Below are 26,808 nucleotides of genomic sequence, written 5' to 3' on the forward strand. Positions count from 1 at the left end.
ACACACACAATTTAGGATAAGACAGCTAAAGAAGGCAATTTGCTAGAAAGAGACGAGGGGGTTCTGGAGTGAAAGAGATGGGTGGCCGAAAAAAGAAAGAAACAGAGGGAAAAACTAAGAGTTTAGCTGCAATTTGGTTGGGGAGACATTAAGTAGCGGAAGTTGATAAGAAAGGCAAGCAAAATGTTATTTATAGATAACCAAAGCGGTTGAAGGAAAAATACACAAAAAATGGGAAATCTTGGATAGGTAATCGGAAACAGAAAGCCTTTAAGAAAAGCCAATCAAAGGGGTTCAAGTGGCTGGAAACAGTATTCCATTTTATTGTAATTTGCCGCACTTGGATACGAAAAATTATTGTTTTAGACATGGATTTTCTACGCAACACTTTGCCTTAAAACCATTCCTTGAAAGTCTTCAAAATTCATATTTTTTATGTTTTCGTTTTATCGTTTTCAGCTCAAGTTAATTCACCCAAGAAAAATTCAGTACTTAAAGACCCGAGAAACACGCTCATGGGGATGGAGGGCAAAACAGCTCATACCTAAGACCCTAATCCAAGGAACATTAGACATAAGCTCCCAGAAAGACAGAAAAAAAATGTTGGTATGCCTATGCCTGAATTATAATTCAATTTATGACCCCATGCGAATGGCCTAAACTACTTCCCAAATCCTTTATCAGCGGCCACTTCGATATGCAAGACCTGAGCTGCATGCATTATCCTCCGAAAGCGATTCCCCGGCCTAAAACCTCGTCAAAAACCTGATAGATTCCAGTCAGAAGAAAAAGACCAAGAGACTCCCGCCGGAAGCACCCAATCCAAACCATACAAAACCTCCATATCCCGCTCGCTCATTAGCATACAAATGTGTCAGAACAAACAACCAAATAACCGAAAGGAACTCAAAATGTTAGGAGACCAAAAGAAAAGAACCGTCCGAAAGAAATACAAATTGGGGTGTGGGCAGCGTGATTTCTTGACTAATTTTTATGACACTTTTCACTTTATGAGGTGCCCTCGGCTAATTCCAAAGTTCTCTTTTTCTTTTTATCCCCTACTTTATTTACCTTCGGCTCTTATTGAACAGAGGAACGAATAAACCATGCATGTACCCCGGGGCAGTAAAGATTTTTATCGCTCGAGGATGTATCATAAAATTTCCTAGCTCTCGAGACTATTAAAAACAATAAATGTCAAAACGAAACGGATTTTCCAGTATGCGTGTACCTAGAGTGCCATTCCCCATGGAAAACTGGACAGGGGCTACGGGAAAGGAATGGGTCTACTGTAGGCTATGGGGTTGGAAAATAATCTACACTGTGTTGTCTATGGGTTAGGACATACAAACCAGAGTGCATAAATATTAAAAAATATACTGACCCTAGCATGTTGTTCGGGCAACACTCCCAAGGATTTGTCCTTATCTTTATAACTTCCTTTTCAAAGGTAAAATTTTTGTAAAAGAAAATATGCATACAATTTCTTTTGTATCTTTGTGTGCGAGATAGTATAGTTGGCATTTTGTTGTAGCCAGTCTAATAATTCTAATCGTTTAGTATTTAATACTTGACAAGGCAAATCCTCTTTTCCGAAGAGTAAAAGTCAAACCGTTTATACATATATCTCCTTACCATCTGAATTTTACAACTGTTATCTACCTTATTACATAATTTATTTGTCTTTAAATCCATATAAAATCTAACATCATTTATTTTTGCAAGTTAAACATCCATAATCCATATTTCTGCAACTCCCAATCGTATTTTGCCCCCAACTTCTTGGCCTAATTCTTTCTCATTTAGAACAGCCTCCAAATGTGAATTTTTCTCTATTTTTATGGCTCCCGCTTTGTCCTTGTGTCATGCGGCAGGACATTAGGCAGGCAAATCACGTAAATTATGACCGGGCCACTATAATTTCTTATCGCCGGGACATGATTTCAAATGATAGACTGCGGAGTAGACTGGAATGAAGGCATCTCAGGGCCTGGGGCTAAGATTTTAGTAGGCGCGACAAGTTTTTTTTATGTTTCGCAGAGAAGGAGGAGGTGGAGGAGGTTTTAGGAGGTGGACTGCAATTGGCAACTGGCGCAACGCATAAATTGAGAATTTTTATCTAATCCGCGGCATCTGGGAGACGCGTACATTAGCTGGCACCAGTCTGTCCTGTCCAGTCCCGTCCCGTCCTGTCCAGTCCTGTCCTATCGCGTTCCGCCCCGTCCTGGCCCGTCTGGTCTTGAACACCACTCTGGACGGGGGGCCTCTGGTCCGCTTTTCGAAACGGATCGGATTGAATCGCTTCGAGTCTCTGGGACTGGCCAAAAAGCAGCGCCTGCGACTACGACGACAATCGACAGGCAATAAATCACCCAAAGTTGCCAAAGAAATTTATGTGCAGCAGATTAGGATCGCGAAAAGCGTCATTAGAATAAATTTTCATTGGAAAATGAGCGCCCGACCAAGTGAAGCAAACGAATTGATGGGAAACAACTCTGTTCAATTCCAGTTGCAATAATTATGAGTTCTAGGTCTGGGGAATTCCGCAAGGAAATTGGATGTTTAGAATTATTTATAATGCAATATATGTTTATATTAAGAAGTTCATTTAATATGGTGAATATTAGATAAACTATTTCATACATTTCAGAACCTTATAACACATTACTGTTATGACTTGGTTTTAAGCACGGGGAGTTTGCAAGATTTAAGGCCGTTTTCTCTTCCGAATGCCGAACTTTAAGTAGATTTTTAGTAAAGTAAATGTTTGGAAACTAAGACTTAAAACCCTACTTTTAGTTAAACATATGGAGAGAAAACCACCTTTAAATGTTCGAAATTCTAGTACGTATATCTTATTAACAGTAATACTAGGTTTGTAAGTTATAGATGCGATTACGCGATTAAATTGAACTAATAGATTGTAAGTTTTGACCTTTGAGTGATGTGAAATAGACTTAAAACAGTCGTTAAATGAAAGTTTGGTGAGTCTGATGCTTAATTTCAATTTGTTATAATGTAAACACTTAAGTTTACTGCAAAACTTGTATGTTTTGTAGAAAAACCAGAATCAAACTTAATCCAACGAAACCAAACTAAAGATTTTAAAGATGTATCTTTGTTTTCTCTTACAAATGCAGACATTTAAAAAAGATACAAGGAAAAATCCAATAAAAATAAGGAAACCAAGTGGGGGGAAATGGAATTTTGAAACTTTGGCTTACCTTTTGCCGTCTTCTTCTTGCTCGTCTGCTGCTTCCTCTTCTGCTTTTTGGCCGGCTGCTGCTTTCGTATGCTTCTAGATTCCCGTTCTTTATCTCTTAGGACATTAATGATTAATCCCAGCGTCGTCTGCTCTCCTTTATCGCTTTTTGTTGTTTTTACTATGGTTGTTGTTGCTGTGCGTGTGCCGTTATTGGCGGTATAATCCAATAATCCAACACGAAAGAGCGTGTGCAAAGGGAATTGCAAAAACTAGAGAGACACACACACACTCACACACACATTCACACAGAGGCTCAGCCACCCACGCACACGCACACAGTTTTGCCGCTTTGTTTAGTAAATTAAACTTTTCACTTTTCTCAGGCAGAAAATAACGGAAAATGGGCAAATTTCTTATTTTGTTTCGTTTTTACTTTTGCCACCTTAGTTTTTCTGCTTTCTTTTCACAAAACACGGGGAAAAGACAAAAGCAAAAGCAACAACAACGTACAAACACAAAACAAGAGCAACTGCACGACGCCAACAACAACAACAAATCTCCGCCGTAGTACACAAAAAATTCCTTTTTCGCTGCGCGTCGTCTCCTTACTTATATATATATATGTGTATTTTTTTTTGTATTCCACACAGCAATTCTATTTTGCTTTTTTTATTAATGACTTTTTCACCTTTAGACTTTTTTTTGCCGCACTTTGAATAGACTTCATACTTTACATCTCCATCTCTGTCGCACACTCACCGTTTAATTGGATAAAACACACACGATCTCGTCAATTGGTCGCGTAATTGTCGCCGCTCATTTGGTAAACATTTGGAGTTTTTCATCCGATTTTCCGCTATAAACACAAAAAACGCGAAACTCCGCGCTGCGCTTCAAAGAGAAAATCGTCCGCAACACAACCCCGCGATTTGAAATTTTTTTTCAACTGACCATTGGGTCTCAATTTGAGTATTTCAGTCCGGTTTTGTACTTTTCTGTATTTCAGTCGGCGCACAAAATGGCCACACTGCCGCGCTCTCTGCTCTCTCAATTTCCCTCTCCCGTTAAGAAACAAGAACAACGATATGGTGGTGAGAGAGTAATAACGGTGGTGCGGGGGAGGAATGCAGAGAGTGGGCAGTGTGACCGCGTTTTGGCTGGGCTAATATACCACCCGTTGAGAGGGGGAGAGAGCTCTCCTCAAACATGTTTTGCTAGCAGTAAGCCGGGCAGTGTGACCAGTCGCCTGTAAGCCACCCTAGGCATTCCGGTTTTTAAATAAAATATATTTATATATTTATAGTTTTATTTATAAACTTTAACTTAATTCCAAACCCGATGAATTCAATTCTTTATAAATACCTTAAATCTGTCCACTTTGGAGTCGTTGCTATCAGTCGAGTGTTTTTCCTGTTTTGGTATTTTTGATATCTCTCAAACTCTGATGGTTACGAAACTAGAAGCGAATTTTCAAAACATAAATTTTAAGATCCTATGTAGTTTGAAAAAATGTGTGAATAAACAAATGAATATACATAGACCATAAAATACTTATTCACTTATTAAAAGCTTTGAAGAAATCTAAACCTACAAATAGTTAAAGTTTTATTCATAAAAAGTTAAATTAAGGTGCTGATCAATCACACACAGATCACTAAAACGGTTACAATTTAAAACATTCCACTTAAAATTGAAATAATTTAAATTATTCGCTATAAATGCGAATATGTCCAAGCGGTCCATCAAAAAATTGTAATTCATTAGGGGACAAAACAAATTTGTTAATGAATTAAGTGTAATGAAATACAATTGAACATTTGTATGACTAAGACAACAAGTGAAAGTGATTTGTTTTTATTTACTATCAGTTTCTCCCTTCTTAACAGCTAGAACCCTCTCTCTTTGATAGTGCCATTTTTCTAATCAAAATATTTTCTCAATAACTTCACACATTTTTTTTACCACGCTCACCCGATAAGATAACGCTTATAAAAAAAGGCAACGAGCGGAGCAAATCAACGCTTTTCGTACTGAATAAATATTAGTTGCGCTGAACTTTCATGCCGAACGGTTGTTGGCTCCCAAAATAAATATTAGAAATAAGAATAGTGATCGAAAAAATTGCACATGTTAAGTGAGAAAAATATGACGTCATTGGGCGTAAAAGTGCTTTTGTTGACTATTTTGGTCTGCTTAATTTGGGGAACTACTTATTCGGAGGCAGCTTCCATCGGTTCGTTAGCCCATTAATTTTACCGTTACGTAACGCTCTATTTATCTCTCCCATCTCCCTTACGCAGATGAACAATGCATGCACTCGGACAGCTGTGAAAGGTGCTTATCCGCTCACCTGCAGTGCGCCTGGTGCACGGACAAGGTAAGTGAGAGCGAGATGGCTACAGAGTTAACGAAGATCCTTTAAGTCAGTGCTGTATCCCTAAAAGCAGACTATATATATGAAATAAAGTCTAGTTTAAAAAAAACGTAACGATGATTAAGTTAAATATAGTTAGTATTCAATGAATACTCATATTTAGCTGATATAACTTATAATTTAAAATACAATTTTTTCATTGTATTTCTTATAACATTTTTTATTGTATCAATATTATTTAGAATTCTATTGTACTATACCTTTCCTTAAAATTTACATATGTCATAAGTTCCTAAATCTTTAACAGGCTGATAAAATTAATAATTATGATTCTTGGGATCTTAATAACGTGATAAATTTACTTCTCCCAGGAATATCAAGTGGGTTATCGATGCCTTTCTCGCTCGAAACTCTTGGAGTACAACTGCAATGAGACGGATATATACGAGAACAAGCCTTTTTTAGATGTCCTACAGGATAAACCCTTGAAGGACTACGAAAGCAGCGATCAGGCAGTGCAAGTGACGCCCCAACGAGCCAAACTCAAGTTGGTCAAAGGTGTGTGTTGTTCATTATTTTATTTGGTTATCTTATCAAATGTGTGTCACTATGAGGCTAGCCCCCTTTAGCTCGCCTTAACACGTTGTATTTCGTTCCTCTATCAAGTGTGTCACTCTTTCATTTCTCTTCCCCTGCTTCGTGTTTGCTTTGCTGATTTGTTCCACATCATTTTCAAACATTTTGTTTTGTGTCCGCAGTTCGCTTATCAGCATTTTGTGGTTGTCACATCTTCGTGTTGTTATTGTTTTTGTATTTGGCGTGGGAATACCGCTCTATCCCTACCTTTTTTTCCTCCCTCCTTGTCTTTCCCTGAGTTCACTGAACCCACTTTATAAGTAGTATTATACCTCGATCCAAGGATTAGCAGATTTTCTGTTTACATTAGAGTTTATTTCGACGTGCAAATATGAATCATAAGAAAGGTTTTCAAATATTATTTAAAGCGAATGAATCACGTTTTTGAGCCATACCTTATATTTTACTCACCTGAACGACAAATAGAAATTTCAATAAAATTTAAATGCATTTATAATACAAAAGATAAAACATTGTTCAACAACGAATACATTTTTAAATGAATCTAATTATTTGCTTATAAACTACAAAACAGTACAATTTAAAGAAATTTTTTTACTATTGACATGTTATACATTTTTAAAGACGTGAATATTCTCGTGACTGCCATCATAATTCCTCAGTACCCATAATAAAGATTCCTACATCTCAATCGATGTGGTGTTGAGTTAAACACTAATCGAAACCCATTTTGACGTCTGTCAATCATTTTTTTCCCCAAACGGCTTATTAACCAATTTTATTCCCATTTACATCGCTTAAGTAGAGATCGCAGTCAGCTTAAGAACTACTGAAACCCAGTAATTAGGGTCGAAAAGTGGTGAAAAAGCTGGTTAAATTGCACGCTTAAGGATTACAAGGAAACCAAACATTTAGACTGGGTGTGAACTGGCTGAAGTGGTAATGAATGGTTACAAAACGGTAGCAGTCTGCACTGAAAGAAAGTTCTTAAGAAAACTAAGGAGATGAACTCAATCTATTTATATAAACTAAAGTCTTAAGTTAAATTAAAACCTTTGGGAAATTTCCATATATTAGAGGCAATATACATATATTCTTTATTGATATCATTGATTTTAAATATAAATTTTTCTCTCTCTGCAAAAATTGATTGGGTGTGGAATCCAGAGCAGACTGGTTTCCGTTTATGTAGAATTGTCAGTCCATAAAACAGCTCATAAACAAGGTAGCCCTTAACGAGTACATAGTAAACCGATCTATAACTTTATACCCCCTTTCTATTGTCCCACAGGAAACACGCAACAAATCAAGCTGAGCTATAGGACAGCACGCAATAATCCACTCGATTTGTACGTGTTGATGGACCTCACCTGGACAATGAGGGACGACAAGGAGACTCTGGAGGAGTTGGGAGCTCAACTCAGTCAGACCCTTAAAAATTTAACTGCCAACTATCGACTGGGATTTGGTTCCTTTGCGGATAAGCCAATTTTTCCGATGATTCTTCCCCAGCATAAGGAAAATCCATGTGCTGCGGAGCGGACCAAATGTGAACCAACTTATGGATATAGACATCAGTTATCGTTAACTGATAAGATCCCTGACTTTACCTCGGCTGTGGCAAATAGTAAAATCACCGGAAACTTGGATAATCTCGAAGGTGGTTTGGATGCCTTAATGCAGGTTATAGTGTGTACCAAGGAAATCGGTTGGAAGCAACAGGCTCGAAAAGTTGTGATCCTAGTAACCGATGGTTTTATGCACTTAGCTGGGGAAGGACTTTTAGCTGGTATTACTCAACCCAATGATAAGCAGTGTCATCTAAATAAAAAAGGAGAGTATACGGCATCCTTGGACTTTGATTATCCCTCGCTTGAGGAAATCTACAGGGAACTATTGCGCCGCAAGATCAATGTGATTTTTGCTGTTACAAGAGAGGTTGAATACAGCTATAGGGAACTTAGTGACCTGATGCGGGAAATTACTTATGTGGACAGACTGAGTGCTGATTCTTCGAACATCTTGGAACTTATCAAAAAGAGGTGAGGTTGGGAAAGCCCCTAATTATTTATTTAGCTTTATATTGATCCTAAACCTTTTGCTCTTATTTTTCAGTTATGAGAGCCTTATTAAGCGCACTCAGTTCGCCGATAATAGCCCGGACTTCATAGAAATGGTCTACTATACGGATTGTGGCGGTCAGTTTCCCAGTTTGCAGAAAAGGAGTTACTGCAATAATGTCAGTCTGGGCAAGCAGATTGATTTTTATGTGAACATCACCCTTAAAAAATATCCAGATAATGGAGTATACGTGAGTATTACGTACAAAAATGGTCTTCATCTTCTAAATTATAATATAAAAGCCCTACAACTAAAACCTTTTTTTTAGTTATATCAAGATCATTACTAAATATATTAAAATTCCATATTCTTTTTATTTCAGGACCACAAAATCCGGGTGGAGGAAACCTCCTTGAGTGAGCACATGGACTTGGATATCGAGCTGCAGCGCCCTTGTCCTTGCCAGGAAACCCCGGATCCCGAAAACATAGAAGGCCGTTTCCAATGCAATAATCAGGGCTATATGTACTGCGGAATGTGCACGTGCGACAAAAATTGGACTGGCCCCTTTTGCACCTGTCCCATGGATGCCACAAATATCACCAACAATGAATCCCTGCTCCAGAAATGCCGTCAACCATTTACGGATAAAACAACATCGGAATTGGTTTGCTCCAATCACGGGGATTGCGATTGCGGGAGTTGCCAATGTGATCCTGGGTATACGGGTCCATTTTGTGAGTGTCGCGAGTGTTATGATTGCGATGAAAAGCTTGCGGATTGCTTTTGTGGCCAGTGTGTTTGCAAATACGGATGGTCGGGTAGCAAATGCAATTGCGATGGGGCTACGGATGCCTGTGTGGGACCCACGGCGGAGATTTGTTCGCAAAGAGGCCATTGCGAGTGCGAAGAATGCCTGTGTGATGAGCCCTACTTGGGAAAATTCTGTGAAATCGATCCGGAAAAGGATAACAAACTGTGCCTGTTCTATGAACCCTGCGTTACCTGCCTAATTCAACAAAAGCAGGGAATGGGCGCATGTGATAACTTGACTGAAATATGCAGCAGTTTGGATAGACAAGATAAATATACGCCACGATTTGTTAAAGAATTGGATCCCGAACAGGATCCTTGCTTGGTTCGAGTTGTGAACAAACATGGCATCCAATGTGATAGCTTCTTTGTCTATCAGGTGATCGATCATGCAAATTATCTGATTATCCAAGATGTCGTATGCGAGCCCCTGGATTACGTGGCCCTAGTTGGTTATATATCGGCATTTACCCTGCTCATTGGACTCGTGATCATGTTCCTAATTCTGTGGTGTATTCGAGCTAAAGATTCCAGGGAATATGCCAAATTTATGGAAGAGCAAAAGAAAAGTGTGGAACACATTAATCCAATTTACAGGGATCCCGTGGGAAGATACGAAGTGCCCAAGGCACTAAGTATCAAATACGATGAGAACCCATTCGCTAGTTGATTTAATTTAAGTGTTTAATAGATGGCTAAGAATACTAGTATTTCAGAGCTGAAACTTAACTTAATTTTATAAACACTACAAGCCCAACTAATAATTCAGTACTCTCTCTAAGCCAAAAATGTATATTATTAAGTATTCCTAATAAGTCTTTACTATATTTATTGAAAGCATCGTACTTAAATAGCACAATCCCAATTATATTTTAAAACCATACCAGAACAAAAGACACATTACACTGTTTTCATATAATATATTTTGAACATAAATTTGTTTTTTATACATAACATTGGATGAATTTGTTCAATAATACCTATACAATATCTAAGCTAAATTAACTAAGAATTTGTTATAGCTAAAAAAAAACGTTTATGTTTTTAACAAAGTTAGTTTTCAGTTTTGAATTGGACAATTCCATTGAGCAAGAGTTTTGATTGCATTTACATAAGTAGAAAAATAATGGCTTAAGACTTTGTTTATATTAAACAGGCTGAGGGGGAGGGGAGATTGTTTTTAAATTAAGTGATGACTACTGGCAAAATTGGAAATGCAAGACATTACCTTAACATAGAAACGTACGCTTAAGAGGCATTACAAAAATACAATTCGATTAATTAAGGCTAATAACGCTTTCCCCTTCAAACTACTTTAACTAAATGTAATATCACTAGATTTGTAGCTTAGATTTAGTAAATGGTTCTCCGCAGCAGAAAAATGCCAAAAACACGAAATTCAATTACACATGCTCGTAACTCCAAGCTCATAAAATGCACACAAACGTTGGAAAGAAAGTATAATGTGGATATATGTAACAACAGGAGTGGGTGGTGGTGCGGTGTAGGGTTTAGGGTGGTGCGCTGTGGTATGGAGTTCGTTGGGCGCTCAAAGGACACGCTCCCCCAGCGACGGTGTCCTTTGGATGAGCATCGAGGGTGGCTTCGCCGGCAGAGTAACGCTACTTAGCTCCGCATCCAGAGCGGCAATATCGGCGGCCGTCGACTTGCCATTGGAGTTCAGCGGTAACGGGGCGGCTATGGAGCTGGGCAGGCCGTGGGGGGAGGCATCGGGCACCAGGCGCTTCAGCAAGCCACCCACACAGCCCCAGGGGAAGGTCCTGCGAAAATACAAGCAGAGTGGGTGAGCAAAAGGTGGGCCAAGGCAAAGGTAAATATTATGCATTATTTAAGAGAAACACATTAAAGCGAGACCATTAGGCATGGTAATGTGGCCGAGGGGGTACGCTATGATTTAAGGTGGGGTTATCTACACTCGAGCTCTAAAAGCTAAGCGCTATTCCATACTTCACTTAAATTACTTGAAAATATATAGAAAAGCTTACTGAATGATTTCATTATAATACAATGTATGGTTTCCATAATTCTTTCTTTATAATACTTTAAAGTCGTCGTATAAAAAATAAACCCAATAAGTTTTAAATAGTATTATTTATGTAATATATGTAAGGTTGTGTAAGGTTACACAAGTGGTTTTCTGATAAATAAAAATTGTTATATCAAAATATTTGCTTATTTTTGTCTACTTTTATTTTTGCAGTGTAGTGAATGAGCGAGCATTTCCAACTTAGGTTTTTATCATATTTGATGGGGGTAGATAAATTTGTGGTCATGCTTTTAAAAACGTAGAATTTCTACCTGTTATTGGCATTGCCACAAAAAGAACACATTAAAGTTAAAATGAATGTTACTCATAAGTCTGTAAAATAATAAATATTTCTTTTCTTCTTTTCTTCAAACAATATGACTTATGTTCAAAACACTGTTAAGCAAAGGGAAAGATCAAATCAAAAAATCTTTTCCATAGCTTTTCCAAACTTAAAATGCTCAAAGAATGCTATTTATGCTTTTTCACAAGAAATTAGACACCACAATTAAATCAAAATTAGCTGCAACACCTGCAACCCTTTCCCACTAACATATATGATTAACTTTCCCCCTCGACGGGAAACACTGCCATTAAATAAGCTCAAATTAAAATATTCAAGTCAAGCATTTCCCATTAGGGGACTACAAGTCCCTTACAACCATTATGGCGCCTAATTAAGTGCGGCAAATTATCATTATTAGTGATGGGGCGAAAGTCCATTTGTTTACATACCACTTGAAGGAGAGGAGGATCTTGAGGAAGCCGGGTATGACGGCCAGTTTCTCGTTCTTCCTGATGGCCGCAATGACACGATCGGCCACATCGTTGGGATTCAGTGTGGGGACCCATCTGCAATCATTTACCAAGTCAAAATGTCAGTTCTCGTGGAACGGGAGAAGAAGTTGGATCGTTGGTTGGTTGGATGGCACTCACCTGGCATTCACGTCGTCGAACATGCCAGTGGCCTGGATGAAGAAGGGGCAGATGCAGGTGGTTTGGATGTTCGTATGTCCAAGGACTTCCAGCTCCAGCCTCAAAGCCTCATCAAAGCCAACCTGTAATTATCGATAACTCATGGAGGCGGGGGAACACGGGTGTGGGTATATAAAGCAAACTCACCGCTGCGAATTTACTTGCACAGTAATCGACCAATTTGCTAATGCCCACATGGCCGGCCAGCGAGGCGATCGTGGCAATGTGTCCTCGATCATTCTCAATCATTTTGGGCAGAAACGCTTTTGTCGTCTGCAACATTGAAACACTGGCATTAGCATCCACAGCATTCTCGCCACAAAGTGGTTTTCATTTTTATGGACTTACCCAAAAGTGTGCCATGACATTCACATTGAACGACCGCTCGATCAGATGGTCAGGTGTGTCCAAAAGGTGCAGTCCAGATACAACGCCCGCATTGTTGATCAGCAGAGTGACCTGCAATGTACACAAAATGTTGCCAAATTTTAGTAGGGAAAGGTATGTAATTATGTAGCGATATGCAAGGAATGTAAATACCTATAAAAAAAATGTTAAAGAAATATTTTATTTAAAATTTAAAAACCCATAAGAGGGAAACCAATATAAACACGCTATTAGTGTAAGCTAATTAAATATATTTTATAATTTTATAGAAAATAAGTTTTAAGTAGTATTAAAGTAGGACATTCTTATCGAAATAAACAGATTAATGGAAATAAATTTGCCAAAAATGTGGCCAGCAATTTGCAGATTGCGTAATTTCTTGTCGTGCCACTAACACCAAAATGCCAAAAAAATATGTATATTCTCGACTTGTTTGACTATCTGGTAAAATATTTTAAAGGCGTGGGCTTGCCTAAGTCAAAGTCTGTTCATAAGCTATTTGATTTACGATATGCCAAAGGAAAATAATTTTAACATTAGTTTTCCCAGTTTTATTTTACTCTTTAAATTTTGACTAATTTTGCAAGAGTATATAGTCAAACTTCACGGATTTTAAAATGAAATGTATCTTGCAATATTAATAAACAACTTTAACGTAGTTTTCCTAGTTTTATTTTGCTTTTTAAGTACCGACAAATTTTTTAAGAACTTCAAGTTTCCCTTGAAATATACGCGAGCTTCAGAGATTTATTTACCGAAAAGTGAAATCCTTCAAATGGCAGCCAACCATAATGTCGGTCATGTCAAGGTCCAAATGCGAATAATGTAAGATGCTTGAAAAACTCAAGTAACAACAGTTGGCTCACTTAGTCCCCCTGAAACCTATCCGATTACAGCTGGTGGTTAAATAAGTTAACAACAAGTGCACAACAGTGATCCGAATCGAGGGCGAGTTCAAGTGCAATTGGTTTGTGAGGCAGGGGCAGGGGCAGGTCATACATTGCGTATGAGCGATTTCGAATTTGCCCCGCTGTAACCGGGCAAAAACATTTAACGAGGCGTGCATTAAGCAAAAACAACAGTGGCGGACCATTAAAACCAAACAACAACATTGCCAGGCCATTAAAAAATATTAAATGTAATATTTCAGAGGGCTTCGAGCAATAGTAAAACAGAGAGATAAAAACAAAAAACAACAACAGAATTTGACACTACAAAAAAGGCAGCTAAAAAACAACGCGTCATCTGCATAACGCATGACTTACTAAGCAGTTAACATTTTTTTTAGCCACTGTTTTTCATCTCTATTTATTTTTTGTGACTTTCAGGTTCAACGATGTTGCCGCTGTCATTATATAACTCTTTCAAAATTATGGCTTTGTTTGTTTTTTCTCCTTTACCAACTTTTTTTGTGTTCTTGTTGCTTGCCTTTTTATGCTTGAATTTCTGTCATAATGTTAACCACTTTTCCATCGCTTTTCAACTGAAGTTATAATTTCAGCAAATAATTTAGGGGTTTTGGCAGTTCAGTAAACTTTGGAAATTGACCTGGCCATGCATGAAAAATCTCATAATGATGGCATTAGATGCTTGTGGCAACAATTTTGGAGCAATTAACTGAGGTTAAATTGTATAAATGGTAAAATGTTGGATTCGGTGAATAAGAATATTGTTTCGAAATTTCTTTTAAATTTAAAGTGGTAATAAAGAGGAAAATAAAATTGTAAAAGTGCCTCTAGCTTTGGAAAATTTATTAATTATTAATCTTAACAGAATAGGAAAACCAATTTTTAAATTAAATTGTAAAGAAAGAAATGTATATAATATTTTTGATTTTATAAAAAATAAAAAAATTACTATTAGTAAATCAGTACTTTATGCAAATACAAGTTCAGGAAATCGTTGCTTGACTTTCATTAAACCAAATTGGTTGTTTAAGTAATAACTAATTACTCTTCCTATAATTAACAGACTACCTCAACCTTGACTGCTTACCCACTCATTACCAAAGCTCATATTTGTAGACTTCTAATTGAAAGAACAATGTTAAAAGAAATCTACATAATTAGCAAAGCAAATTGATTAAAATTGTGAAAAGTCACTTAAGCTTAACAAAAAATTTGTGGATTACTTTGAATATCACTTGCAATGTTGCAGCGCCTGGAAACTGCCCCAGATTGTGATAAATGAGCAGATCGGATGCGAAGTGGCAACCAGTTTGCAGAAGACCGGATTGGACTTGGCTTCTGCATTTTTTTCTCCTGCCGTTTGTGTAATGTGCAACAATTTCTCAAGGTTGCCGCAACGATGACGATGCGCTCATGCATACAAATTTTTTTTTCTCCGCCCTGGCTTCGCTTTAAATTTATGACATGAATATGCATAAATGTGTTGCTACGGGGTGTGGCAGCCACTGTTGCAAGTCTTGGATGGTGCCGGCTTACATGTGTTCCGCGCTCTCAAGAAGAAGGCTGGGTTCTGGCCGGCATAAAGGCCATTAAACGCCCCTCAACAAACAATTATATGACGACTAGTCTGATGCCACATTAGGCGCTCGACTGTAAACAGCAATTACTGGACTTTTATGCTTCAATTCCCGCACGCACTTTCCGCCTATCCCCCCTGAATTGAGTAACACGGGAAAAATATCGGATAATGATACCAAACTGAGGTTACCATTTCTTAAAAATAGTTACGTTCATTGTTGTGGCTAAAAATATACTTTTCATCGCACGAAAACGGGTTCAAATAGCACATTTTTGGTAAACTTTTTTTAGTGAAATATTCCAATATTATATGTTAAGATTATATAAAAACAAATTGATTGGAAAACGTTTAGCATATGTTTTCACTTTCCTTTTATTTATTAATAAATATTTAATTTTATGATTAAATTTAATATTTTTTGATTAAAATATATAATCTCTGTGTACTTACATCACCAACTTCCGCTCTAATAACATCGGCCGCCTTGTAGACCTCTTCCTTTTTGGATATATCCACCACATATCCCTTGCAATAGCCGCCCGCCTCTTCGACGATTTCGACGGTTTCCGCAATGCCTGCGATCAAAGGTTTATAACACAATTATTTGTTAACCCTCTTTCGAATGGCTTGATCTGAACACTCACCCTTCTTGTTGATGTCCCAGATAACGACCTTGGTTCCCATCTTTCCCAGTCTCTCTGCCAACAGACGACCAAGTCCATTGCCACCACCTGTGATCAGAGCAACGTCTGTGTTGAGCTCCTTTTCGGGATAGCCGAAGGCAATGTAGTAGAGATCCTGGAAGCGACACAAAATTGAATTTAATTAGAGAAGGGCTATAATTAAATTTGTACCAAGAGTTAATTAAATATCCATTTGGCAAGGGTTCCAAGGAATACTTATGTGTGATGCAGTTTATTGAATGTTGTCTTTAATGTGAGGCCCTTTTTTTGCGTTGATTACAATTTCTAATGAGCAGGCAGCGTTGCTGGAAAAGTTCTTAGAAACAATATCTGCCTTGCCAAGTTGCATAAATAAATATGAAGATATTCTACAAAATATGCTAAACCAAAAATTCCCATTCTGCAAAAATAAAACCATAAAATTTCTTTCTTTCTCTTGCCCCACGCTATGCAAATCAGTTTGTCGCTTAAGTCTTTTGTTTTCTCGTCCCATTCATTTCCTATATGTATGCACACCAAAACTGATCCGAGTCACGCGTATGCAAATAAAGACAAATTCAAAGTTTACACAATACTCAAATGGAAGCCCAAACAAAGTGTAAAATTGTAAACAACTTTTGCCACTTGGCATCTGCGTGTTAATAGACCGCATTTCGCCGCCTTGAAAAACTATTGGGGGCGTCAGTGGGCGAGGCGAGTAGTTCAACTCAATTGCCCCGCAATTAATTGATACATGTAGGTAGTCAAAAATATTTGCAAGCAAAAAACTAAAAAAAACATTTTGTGCTCGTTTAGTGTCAATAAGCTGTCAAAATTTATGACCATCTCGCCTCCTTTGCGGCTTGGGAAAAAAAGTGACCGAAAGGGAAAGGCGAAACAAAAGACTGAGGCAGCGAACTTAATATTTAACATGTTGCACAGTAGCACTTTCTGCGTTGCACGCGGGGGCATCCCATAAATTTTCATGCCACACGCGAACTTGCCGCCAGCAATTCGCCCCATCCGCTTAGGGCACCTGGTCTCCTGGGCTGGCTTTTGCACCTGAGACTGAACCGGGGTTTCGAGCCCGGTCCGGCAAGCGTGTCCAATTATTTTGACATTAACAATGAATGTGTCGCAACTTTGTGTCTTTTTATACTCTCAAGTGGGGTGATATCATAAATAATAAACATATATTAGATCACCAACTTAAAATCATTTCATTTTTTGTTTTTTACAGGGTTTCATCATTTTATTAAGTTACTTGTATATATTTCAGAACATCAAAATACATTAGGCTTATAATTTCAAATAATAAAAGGTAATTTTTTTACTTACAAATTATGTTAGTATTCTTAATATATTTTTTATTCGTTCTAAAACTTTATGGAACTTTAAAAAAATATGGACCTAATAAAACATATTAATGTATACCTATGTAATTTTTTTTTTTATTTCAAAAATGTTTTTAATATTTTTAGAGCATATTGCATTCGGTGCCCTTATAAAGAAGAAAACATATTCCCCTCATTACATTTTCGCAAACGCTTTCCTGCCCCGCCGAAAAATGATATCATAAATTATACTAAAATTAATCAAAGGAAACTTGTTACCGGTGTCTTGGGCAGGTTGATGTTGCTGACAACAACGATGATGAGTTGCTTTTGGCCCTTTCATTTCCATGCTGCTGCTGCCAGCTCGTTGACAGACATTTTGTCACATAATTTAACATGCAATGTGCTCTTTTCTCAGCCCAACTCAAATAACAAGGACAGGAAGCGCGCAATTATAATTTATACATAATACGATAATTAACATAATACGAGCAGCGATTTCTTTTCATTTTGTGGCATAAAATGACAAAAAAATGCAAATTGAAATCAAATTTAGTGATCAAGAATGAAAGAGAAAGATTTGCCAAGAGATCATGGAAATTTTTCGAGACTTTTATACAGACAAATGTAAATTTTGCGCGCAGGTTTAAAATTTTAGCCATGTCATTTGAGAATTTGGTTGTCTGGCTAAAGTATTTCCCCCATAAAAAACATGCCGAGTCAGCATAAAGTCCATTTAGCTGGGTTTATTGGTCCCGCAGCATTTGTGACGTCTTTAAAGTCTGTCTACAGATTTTCTGGTGACTGTCAAGGTCCAATGAATTGACCTTTGTAAGCTGTTGAGGGCCGCATAATCGGCTTGATCTCGGATGCACTGATTTTGATTTGATAGACTTAGCTTTTAGTGATTGGAAAATTTTCTAAGGTCTTTGGCATTTGAAAATGATTTGTGTATGTTTCAGTTTGTAACGGAAATTGGTCTATGATTGGGCGTGAAATCGGACAAGTTAATTATGGATGCATTTGATAATTACAGCTTACAAGAGTGGAAAATTTAAATTTACATTTGAAGGTTGCATTTCAGGTTTTCATATTTCAATACGGAATTTACATATTTCATATTGGCTTTTGTAGCTTTGCAATGTTTATACTTGAACTGCTTTGCTCAAACAAACATCATTAGCAATAGCATAAAAATCTCTGATGGTAGCTAACTCAAGTTGCACAAATGGCAGAATGTGTGTTAGCTCATTAGAGCTGTTTGAACATTAATTAACACGAGTCTTCCCCATTCATTAGCCCCATTAAATAGCCAATATGTGTGGAATGCTCTCGTCTCTGGGGATGGCGAAAATCTTGCATAATATCTATGCAAACCAAATGCCAAGTGGCTGATCTCTGGATCTCGGGATCATCTTGCGCTCATACTTCTAAGGCGCTAAGCCGGCTGGGTTATTTCCATTCCCGCCATCATCATTATCATCATCATTTGTGGTAGCTCTGCTCTCGGCCAGTAATCAAATGTTTGCAGACAAAAGCAATTGGACAAACTTGTTTCTCTCTCCCCTTTTTTTTTTGTTTCGGTTCCAAGAGAATTGCGAAAATATCAACAAGCCGAAGTCGCCGCCGCCTGGTTAACATGGTTAAGGCGGTTAACGTGGTTCTAGAGCCGGCTGAAAGTGAAACCGAATACCACAAGCTGGCGGCCTCTTGCCCAACCCACTAAAAAGCTTGATATCGCACACACACACACTCGCACCTGGCTGTCAGCCAAATTGGCTCCAATTTTGGCCACTTTTTGCATGAGTCGAGTGGAAAATACACAGTGGCTTTGAGTGCATTGAATGAGCGAATGAGCCAAAACAAAAGACTTAAGGCACGAACTTGCCACAAAACATTGTAAACGCCGGTGTTGCAATGCTGCCAATGCACAAACACTTGGCAGACGTTGAGTGGTAATACCCCCTCCGCCTGTATCCACCTCTTAGCCACCCCTCTGAATGACCTTCTTTGCCGAAATGCTTTGAAACTAGACACAGACACCGACAGTTGCAATAAAAATAAAAAAGCTTAGGCAGCAATATTAAATGCATCGATGATTTGGCTGGCAGCATTTTAAATACTCTTGTCTTAAGATTTATATTATATAAGCGAGTTTTGTAAATATATTTAATAAAAAAGTAATATACTATGAAATAATTATTTTCCTCCTAGCGAAAAATTGAATAAAAATTGATATATTAATATTGAATGCATTGAAAATGTAGTTCTTAGCATTTTAAACATTTTTGTTTCAGGACTTACTTTATAAACGATTTAATATAAGATTAAAAAATTTTAAAACAATTTGAATGATTTTATTATTATTTATCTTATTATTTAAATTGAAAATCTGAATATAAAATCTAAAATATTTATGAAGCAATGGTTTTTCATATAAAATAGGTTTGTTACCCAATAACTATTTTATGTTTTATAAGCATTTTTTGAAGCATTCAGCAAATAAATCGTATTACCCCCAGAAAGAGGACAAGTGAACAGCAAAATATAATAATAAACCTGAAATTGAAACCCGCCGACAACAAATGCAGAAAACACAGCTAGCATTTGACTGCAGCACGATGCATTGCATTTGAATCGAGTATCCGCTCCCCTCCCCTTATACACTTGAAAGTTTTTAGCCTACCTGGCCAATTGGCCAATGATTGGCTTCTTTTGGCTGCTTTGCTTTTTTTGTGCTTTTTGATTTTTATGGCAGGCGGGTGGTTGCCGGTGCGGCCTTCAATGGCAATTTTCATTTATAGATTCGGAGAAAAATTAGCATCACAATAAAGGCATCTAACAGTGTATTTGCCATGGAGACACGCGCTCATAAATCGCACAATCGAGTTCTATGCGATATCGACTATTGCAACTTGTGAATCGAGTGACTTGAGTGGCAATTTGTCTGCCAAAGCGGATATTTGCCAAGCTAAAATCAGCTGCAACGGATATGTCGAGTGATTGGCTAGTAGTTACTTTATTTTAAGACAGGGAAACCAGCAGGTGTCATTAATAGTTCTATAAAACTCAATTAATGCTTTAAAAAACAAAAAAATATATATATATTCTAAAAATCCATTGCAATATAAGCAATTTTGTATCATTAAAAAAAAGGTAAAACTAGTTTAATAACATTTTTAGTTATTTAAGACTTTGTATTATTATAATTTATTATTTATAGAAAACCGAGACTTGCATGTGATAAATCGAATTTTTCAAGATTTTTTCGGCCTTCTAAAAACTGTTGTTATTGCAAAGAGATAAGCACAATTGAATTTCGATTAACGAAATATGTTTTTAGTGATTTCGAAACCATTAGTTGATGCTCAAGGAATTTTTTAGAGAAATAATTAGCTTCCTCAAATAATTGTAAGTGTTGTTTCTTTGCGGCGATGATGTACGATGTGCTTGTCAGGCAGTTTTTTTTGTCTTGTATATATTATATGGACATTGACGAGGTACACCCGCCCCGTAACCCATTTTTCAGTCTCACACTCACACACTGGCAGCCGTAAATCAGTCGAAAGCACAAGGCCGCATGCGGGTTATGAACCTGCAACCGGCCCGGTCTCCAAGCCAACAAAACGACTTACGGCTAACAGCCAACAAAGTGGTGAGCTATGGCAACCCATCCAGTAGTAAGATATTGTATTTAGCTATTTGCCTTTTGGGTGGCCGCAAACACTTTCAATTTCAATTGCGTTTGCGTTTGCAACGCACACACAAGAGCCAACGAATGCCCGCGAAATTGCGGTGGCTGTTGTTGTTACCACAATTACAATGCAATGGATGTGTGTGAGTGTGTGCCTCTTGCGGCTAGCTAATAAAAACAGGCTCGCCAAGTGGCCAACAGCACCACCACCACAAAGCCGGCAAAATGCAAAAGTTGAACTAGGTCAACAAGCCAAACGCAGCGGCGCAGTTGACAGCGACTTCAGCAGCGGGCAGAAACTCTGCTGAATTGGCTCATTACAAGCCCCGGGCACTCGAAGAAACCTGGCCCGAAATGGTCAAGAAATTTGCAATTCTTTTTGGCGAAATTTAGAATACAATAAGAATTTTTAATAAAACAAATCGGATATTTTTGGTAAATTTTATAAATATGTTTTACAACTAAGAATAGGGAATTTGATAATTAAATTTTATTTGTATTCTTACATAACTGCACAAAAAAGTGTTTCTTCTGAAAATGGTGTGTACTAAAATACAATACATAACCCTTTTTTATTCTACACCTTAAAATATTCTAAAATATATCTAAAAGGTTCAGTTACAAAACTTTATTTCAAGAAGGAACGAGAGCCTAATTCGTGATAAGAAGGATAATACTGATATATTTTACATTAATTGAAGCTGTTTTTAAAAGTTTCCTTTTTTTTAAAGATTAACTTTCTATAAAATGTTAAAAAAAAATTGAAAATAGAATTAGGTCTATATTTCTTTAAAATAACGTATAGCCCTTCTTATAAAACTATTTTTTTTAGCTGTGTAACAGAGCCCACATATCTTTTTTCCTTTAATATCTAACTTGTAGGTGGAACTTTCAGCGCAAGTTTGTTGCCCAAGTCTTTTGTTAAATGCATGCCAGGAATGCATTGACATAAATCGGGCTAATAATACACCATGGGTTTCCAACCGATTGTTAATTCAATCACAACAATCAGCATGCAATTTGCACATCTGCCAACTATCATCGACAAAACCAGTCAGGCGGTTAGCGTTTAGAATTACATTTAAGCGTTTACCAAATCCGTGAATTAACATGCAAATTCAGTTGTCTTTCTGAGTCGCTGGTTTTGCATTTGGCATGCAAATGTCAACAGATTTTTACCCAGCGTCTCTATTTCTATGGGGCCTCTCCCATGGGGCTCATGCCTCATAATGATGACACCGCAACGGAGGAATACCGATGAATCTGGCTATCATGCCACACATATTTCACGATCATATCGCTACAAAAGGTTTTATGCTTTTTTTTTGAGTTTGTTTTTGCGGTGAAGTGAAAATATAATTACCACAAACAGAGTATTATGCAATGAAATTGAAATTGCCTGTATTGTATTTTATTTTTGGTTATTTAAAAAGCACTTAGCTTGTCAGAGTGTCAGTTTGAATACGATACGGGTCTGGGCCTAATTTTCAAAATTCCCTGAGATCTTTGGAGTCTCTAAGCCGTTTTATTGGCTTGAGAGCCCTAATGAACTTATCGCTTGTAACTCTCCAAGTTTGCATTCTCATTCAACTGTAAAAAGGCAATTAATTAGGCATGTGACCAATAAGTATAGCTAAGCTGTTGCATTAGTCACTTTAGCACTTATTTGAATTTCAAATTGAGATTGATGGCTAGTTTTTTATTAATTATAATTACTGGCAGTGCCAATTCATTGTTAGTTATATTGGCAGCCGGTTTTCGTTTAAGGTAAATTTATGATGAGTTTTCTAATGGGCTTTTTTTAATTTAATAATATTATTCCGAACTCAAATAACGATTAGCTCATAAAAGTTTTCTTCAATATAACAACTTATTTATTTATTAAGCTGTATTATTTTTAAACGTTATGGAAAAATGTAGTTTCAGTAGTTAGTTTTATTTTATTTTTAATTTAGAAGAGACTATACTAATAAGTGTATGCATCTTTGTCCTCATAAACTTGGCTAGTTTATGACCCTGATTTATTCAATTATTATGTGAAAATATGAAGCCTGATAACTCAATTTTGAACTGGTTCCGTCCATCCTTTCCCCTTCCCTGATTACATCTCAAAAACCAAATTCGCAAGTCAAAATAAATTATCGTTCACAGGCTGGTTTACATCATCTCGAGCAGTCCCTAAATCGCCGGGCCCCTCCCTCGTATCTAAAGTTGCGATCTTTAAACTTGTCTCCGCTGGATCTTAATGCCTTAAATCTCTTTCACGGTTCCAATTAAACGCCACACGTGCTGCCATTGGCAATGCCCATTACCTTTGGCCATATATCACATACATCACATATATCACATCCTTTTCGCAGCTAATTAAATAAGTTAATCGCTGCCGTTCATTATTTTTGGCAGCCATGCGATCGCCAGACTTGACTTGGAATTCTCGTTGCGATTCTCTGTGACAGCATTGACACATATTTCGACAAGACCCCGAAGGTAAAAGGCGTTAACTAAATCACACGATGTTGCTAATCAACCAAAGTCAAAACGAAGGTGAATTATTCTTTCGAGCGGAGGAAACAAATGGGATTTCAACAACCGTTTAACTATTTTTATTAATCCGTTGTAAACAAAAGTGCGAAGGTCGCGGTCATCTGACAGTTTGAGAGACAATAAAGTGTCTTTTATTTGCTCGCTCAAAAATTAGAAACCTTTTGTTCATGGGTATTTTTTATTTGTATTTCATTTAAGCTGAAGCAAATTTTGACTCAGCTTATTTAAATAAAATTAGCAAGTAGGTTTAAGACTACTTTATATGTTTTTTTTTCAAAGAAAACTTTGATATTTTTTTAAAATTTAATTTTAAATAGTTTAGTATGTTTTTAAGTACTAGAAAAATTAGTTTTTATCGATCTCTATAAAATAAAGAATATATAAGAATGCAATTTATTTGGTATGTCATTTTTCGATAACTTTCTAGTAACCACCGTAAAAGCTTATGTTTCCGATTCTAACAGAACCCCAAAAACCCATATATCATGTTTAAGAATTTTTAAATACTAGAAAAATTAGTTTTAAATGATCTCTAAAAGTAAAGAATATTTAAATAAGCGATTTATTGGGCATGCAATTTTGTCTATATCTTTCTAGGAACCACTTTAAATGTTTAAGTTTCCCATTCTAAAGGATCCAGTATATCAGAACAATTATATCAATTTTAAAAATATTTAAAGTACTTTCAAAATTATTATTAAATGATCACTCAAATTAATAAATATTTAAGTATACGATTTATTTGGCATGCAATTTTCTAAAAACTTTTTAGGAACCACATTAAAAGCCTATATTTTCGATTCTAACAGGAAACAGTATATCAAAACCCGTATATTAATTTAAAAAATGTTCTAATTACTAAAATTATTATTTTTAAATGATCTCTAAAACTAAACAATATTTAATTATGCAATTTTTTTGCTTTGAAATTTTTCTAAAACTTTCTAGGAACCACTTTAAATGTTAATATTTCCTATTCTATCATGAAGCAGTACATCAGAACCCCTATATAATTTTAAAAAACATACCTGTAGAATGTATCCAATGCAGCAGATGATGAACCAGGCCACGTCCGCGAAGGCATCCCAGGTATTCCACAGGACCTGAGCCCAGCCATTGGCGGCAGGAGCGATCGCCTCCTCTTTAGGGTGGACCACTCCGTTGCCGTTCTTAAGGGCGTGTCCATTGGCCGGACGTTGCTCATCCTCGACGGGCAGGTTGTTGTTGTTTCTCTCCATTTTTCTCACAGACTGGCTCGATTTAGTTTGATCTGTTTTTTGGTTATTGTATAGTTAAAACACACTTTCCTACAACACAAGTTTATAATTTAATTGGCTTTTACTTTTATGTAATTTTTCGTAGGTTTATTTCCCGTTTATTTAAATGCAAACGAAACACAACCGCAAGCAACAGACGCGATATTAATTAGGGTTTTTGTTTCAAGTTAATTTCGTGAGTGATTTGTATATCTGACTTTTTTTTGTATATAGTTTGGGGGCTTTTGTCTGACTTTTTCGTCGGATTTATCCGCACTGCACGTCCGCTCTCGTGAGCGTAGCAAACGAATTTGAACGTTGTGGGCTCGAAAGGAATGAATTTCGACTTCTTATTTTGGCGCGCTATTGGATATATCGCCGGCGTCGACGTCGACGTCGACTGCGCTGCTGCGGCCGCTCGGCCGAAGCTCCACTTGTGACGTCATCGAGCTTCAAGCGCAGCTTCGGCTTGTTTTTTTATTGTATTTAATTTTTTTGTTTTTTACTTTTGTTTTGATCGTTGCTCGGTTCTTATGTTGCTTTGGGCTGCGCTTCGCTTTACGCTATTTATCTTTGTTTTTAATTCGTGTAATTGTTTCGACTTAATTGAGATTTATGCTTTTGTATGTTTTTTTTTTAATTTATCACTAGCTGCATTAGAAGGGCAGCTGGAATATGACTAATTAGCGTTATGAAACATAAAAGTTACAGCTTGCTTGGGTGTTGCATTTCTTTGAAGGCCCTTTTATGATACTTAATCACTTAGTTATAAAAAATCACTTAACAAAAAGTGCTCTTATCAAGAGATTTTTAAACTGCATCGGCACTATAAAATTGTATACTTATTTCCCAAGTGTCATAATATTATTTGTTAACCGTTTGTAATAGGTTGTTTTACTTAAAAAATTACTTAAGTTACTTGAGATTTATGCTGCTCTATTTGTTGCACACATTTATTACTAGCATTAGGACAATGTAAACATGACTAAATATTATGACAAAGCTCTGAATAGATGAATCATAATTTTTGTCACTTTGCTAACAAATTTTTATTGCATGAACTTTTTGACGATATTTTTTAAAGGGAAACATGATTAAAAATTTTTGATAGAAGGCTTTAAACTTTCTGCTGACACTTTAATTTTTAACTTATTCACTTTTAACACAGTGATTTCCCAAATAAACACTTTGTATTACTCACTCAGAATTGTGTAAATGCAATAGATTTGTTCATATTAAAATTTTTGTCTACTTTGCCCAAAAAAGACTTCTAAGGAAAAGCCAGCTTAAAAGATCAAACACCAAATTCCTTTTGAATTTAATAGAATTTTGCTTATATTTTTGTGTACAAGAAATATAATAATTTAAAATTAATAATAATAATAATTTAAAAACAATATAAATATTTGAAAATAATATTCCTAGCTGAATTGCGCCAAATCCTCTTTTGTAACACTTTAAATAAAATTTGCTCTTCATTTTACTTGTCTTTAAGCTCACAATTGAATTAAAACCGAAAGTATATTATCGCATTAACTCATCATTATAATAAAAATCGACCTTAACTTCTGAAACTGCTGTTCACTTTCCCCTCAAATCCCGATTTACGTATTTTCCTTAACTTTATTTGTAAATCAGATGAAAGTCCACTGGCCGTAAATTTGGTTAAATGCAATTTTTGGCCAACTTTTATCCTCTTTCCTTATTGTCAACATCACAATGCACTTTGGTCTCTCTTTCCTTCTCATTCCTTTTCTTCCTTCTCCTCTCTTTCACACTCACACACACCAAGCCATCAATTCGGACTTGGTTTTTGCATTTAAAACAGGTTATGTTAATCGATTGAAATATTATTTGGTTGGCCATTCTTAACGATTTCGTCACATTTTCGCATTGCATAAGAAGCGAATTTTAGTTATTTTAGCTGATATCGTTTTTTTTGCATACGTGCGTTTTTTTAGATTTCAATTTGCATTTTTAACAAGAAGTTTTGCGGGTCAAAAAACTGATAAAAATGTTTAAGGTCGTTTATGGATTTCTTGAGCACATGTTGCACACAAAAACAAAAGGAATTTTATACAAATTTCTTTCACTTTCTAAACTTATAAAGTTATATTTAATTTCGAATTTCCTAAACACCGTTTTACGTATATTACACCAAAATAGGTTTATTTTATTATTTTATAGCTGTTTTGGGGTAAGCCGGCATACACTTGATCGATTAATTACCAAATTATGCAAATTGATTTACTGGATCTTTGAGCATTCTTTTTGTGTCTGGTTTGTTTTATTTTATTCGCTTATTTCTATTTTTTGACTGCTTTTCGCCTCAACTTCGTTTCCCATTGCGTGGCTTTTTTGACATTTGTGAC

At 36.5% G+C, this 26,808-nt stretch overlaps 3 protein-coding genes across 5 annotated transcripts in view; 1 reads left to right on the top strand and 2 right to left on the bottom strand.

Annotated features, from left to right (window-relative positions):
• Nucleotides 1-4,146, bottom strand: part of LOC119547699 (centriole proteome protein 16) — an 80,262-nt gene extending 76,116 nt beyond the window's left edge. For 2 of the 3 annotated variants that reach the window (XR_005219241.1, XM_037854671.1), the window contains exon 1: nucleotides 3,965-4,146. Coding sequence is in view for 1 of the 3 variants with exons in the window: in XM_037854671.1 (XP_037710599.1) it covers nucleotides 3,965-4,050 (86 nt within the window). In the remaining 2 variants the exon portion in view is untranslated. Of the gene's footprint in view, nucleotides 1-3,224; nucleotides 3,719-3,964 lie in introns of those variants that run through there. The other variant, XM_037854672.1, reaches the window with a different exon arrangement.
• Nucleotides 4,147-5,268: 1,122 nt separating this feature from the next.
• On the top strand, nucleotides 5,269-10,334 carry LOC119547608 (integrin beta-nu). The gene is made up of 6 exons (XM_037854532.1): nucleotides 5,269-5,438; nucleotides 5,506-5,582; nucleotides 5,951-6,137; nucleotides 7,468-8,218; nucleotides 8,292-8,487; nucleotides 8,620-10,334. Exons 1-6 carry the CDS (start codon nucleotides 5,333-5,335, stop codon nucleotides 9,718-9,720), a joined length of 2,418 nt encoding a protein of 805 aa, XP_037710460.1. The 5' UTR covers nucleotides 5,269-5,332; the 3' UTR covers nucleotides 9,721-10,334.
• A 146-nt stretch (nucleotides 10,335-10,480) lies between these two features.
• Nucleotides 10,481-26,808, bottom strand: LOC119547609 (estradiol 17-beta-dehydrogenase 11). The gene is made up of 9 exons (XM_037854533.1): nucleotides 26,666-26,808; nucleotides 24,209-24,487; nucleotides 15,591-15,744; nucleotides 15,397-15,521; nucleotides 12,421-12,531; nucleotides 12,220-12,345; nucleotides 12,034-12,155; nucleotides 11,833-11,949; nucleotides 10,481-10,831 (listed from the first exon to the last, which is right to left on the bottom strand). Exons 2-9 carry the CDS (start codon nucleotides 24,416-24,418, stop codon nucleotides 10,600-10,602), a joined length of 1,197 nt encoding a protein of 398 aa, XP_037710461.1. The 5' UTR covers nucleotides 24,419-24,487; nucleotides 26,666-26,808; the 3' UTR covers nucleotides 10,481-10,599.

The sequence above is a fragment of the Drosophila subpulchrella genome, chromosome 2L, assembly GCF_014743375.2.
Source record: "Drosophila subpulchrella strain 33 F10 #4 breed RU33 chromosome 2L, RU_Dsub_v1.1 Primary Assembly, whole genome shotgun sequence".
NCBI lineage: Eukaryota > Metazoa > Arthropoda > Insecta > Diptera > Drosophilidae > Drosophila > Drosophila subpulchrella.

Excerpts from the sequence above, each read along its gene's own strand:
- LOC119547608 (XM_037854532.1), top strand. The coding sequence starts at position 5,333 with ATGTTAAGTGAGAAAAATATGACGTCATTGGGCGTAAAAGTGCTTTTG. Across the intron at positions 6,138-7,467 it reads CAAACTCAAGTTGGTCAAAG|GAAACACGCAACAAATCAAG; the intron begins GTGTGTGTTGTT and ends ATTGTCCCACAG. Across the intron at positions 8,219-8,291 it reads TTGGAACTTATCAAAAAGAG|TTATGAGAGCCTTATTAAGC; the intron begins GTGAGGTTGGGA and ends CTTATTTTTCAG.
- LOC119547609 (XM_037854533.1), bottom strand. The coding sequence starts at position 24,418 with ATGGAGAGAAACAACAACAACCTGCCCGTCGAGGATGAGCAACGTCCG. Across the intron at positions 15,522-15,590 it reads CTGGGACATCAACAAGAAGG|GCATTGCGGAAACCGTCGAA; the intron begins GTGAGTGTTCAG and ends CTTTGATCGCAG. Across the intron at positions 10,832-11,832 it reads ATCCTCCTCTCCTTCAAGTG|GACCTTCCCCTGGGGCTGTG; the intron begins GTATGTAAACAA and ends GTATTTTCGCAG.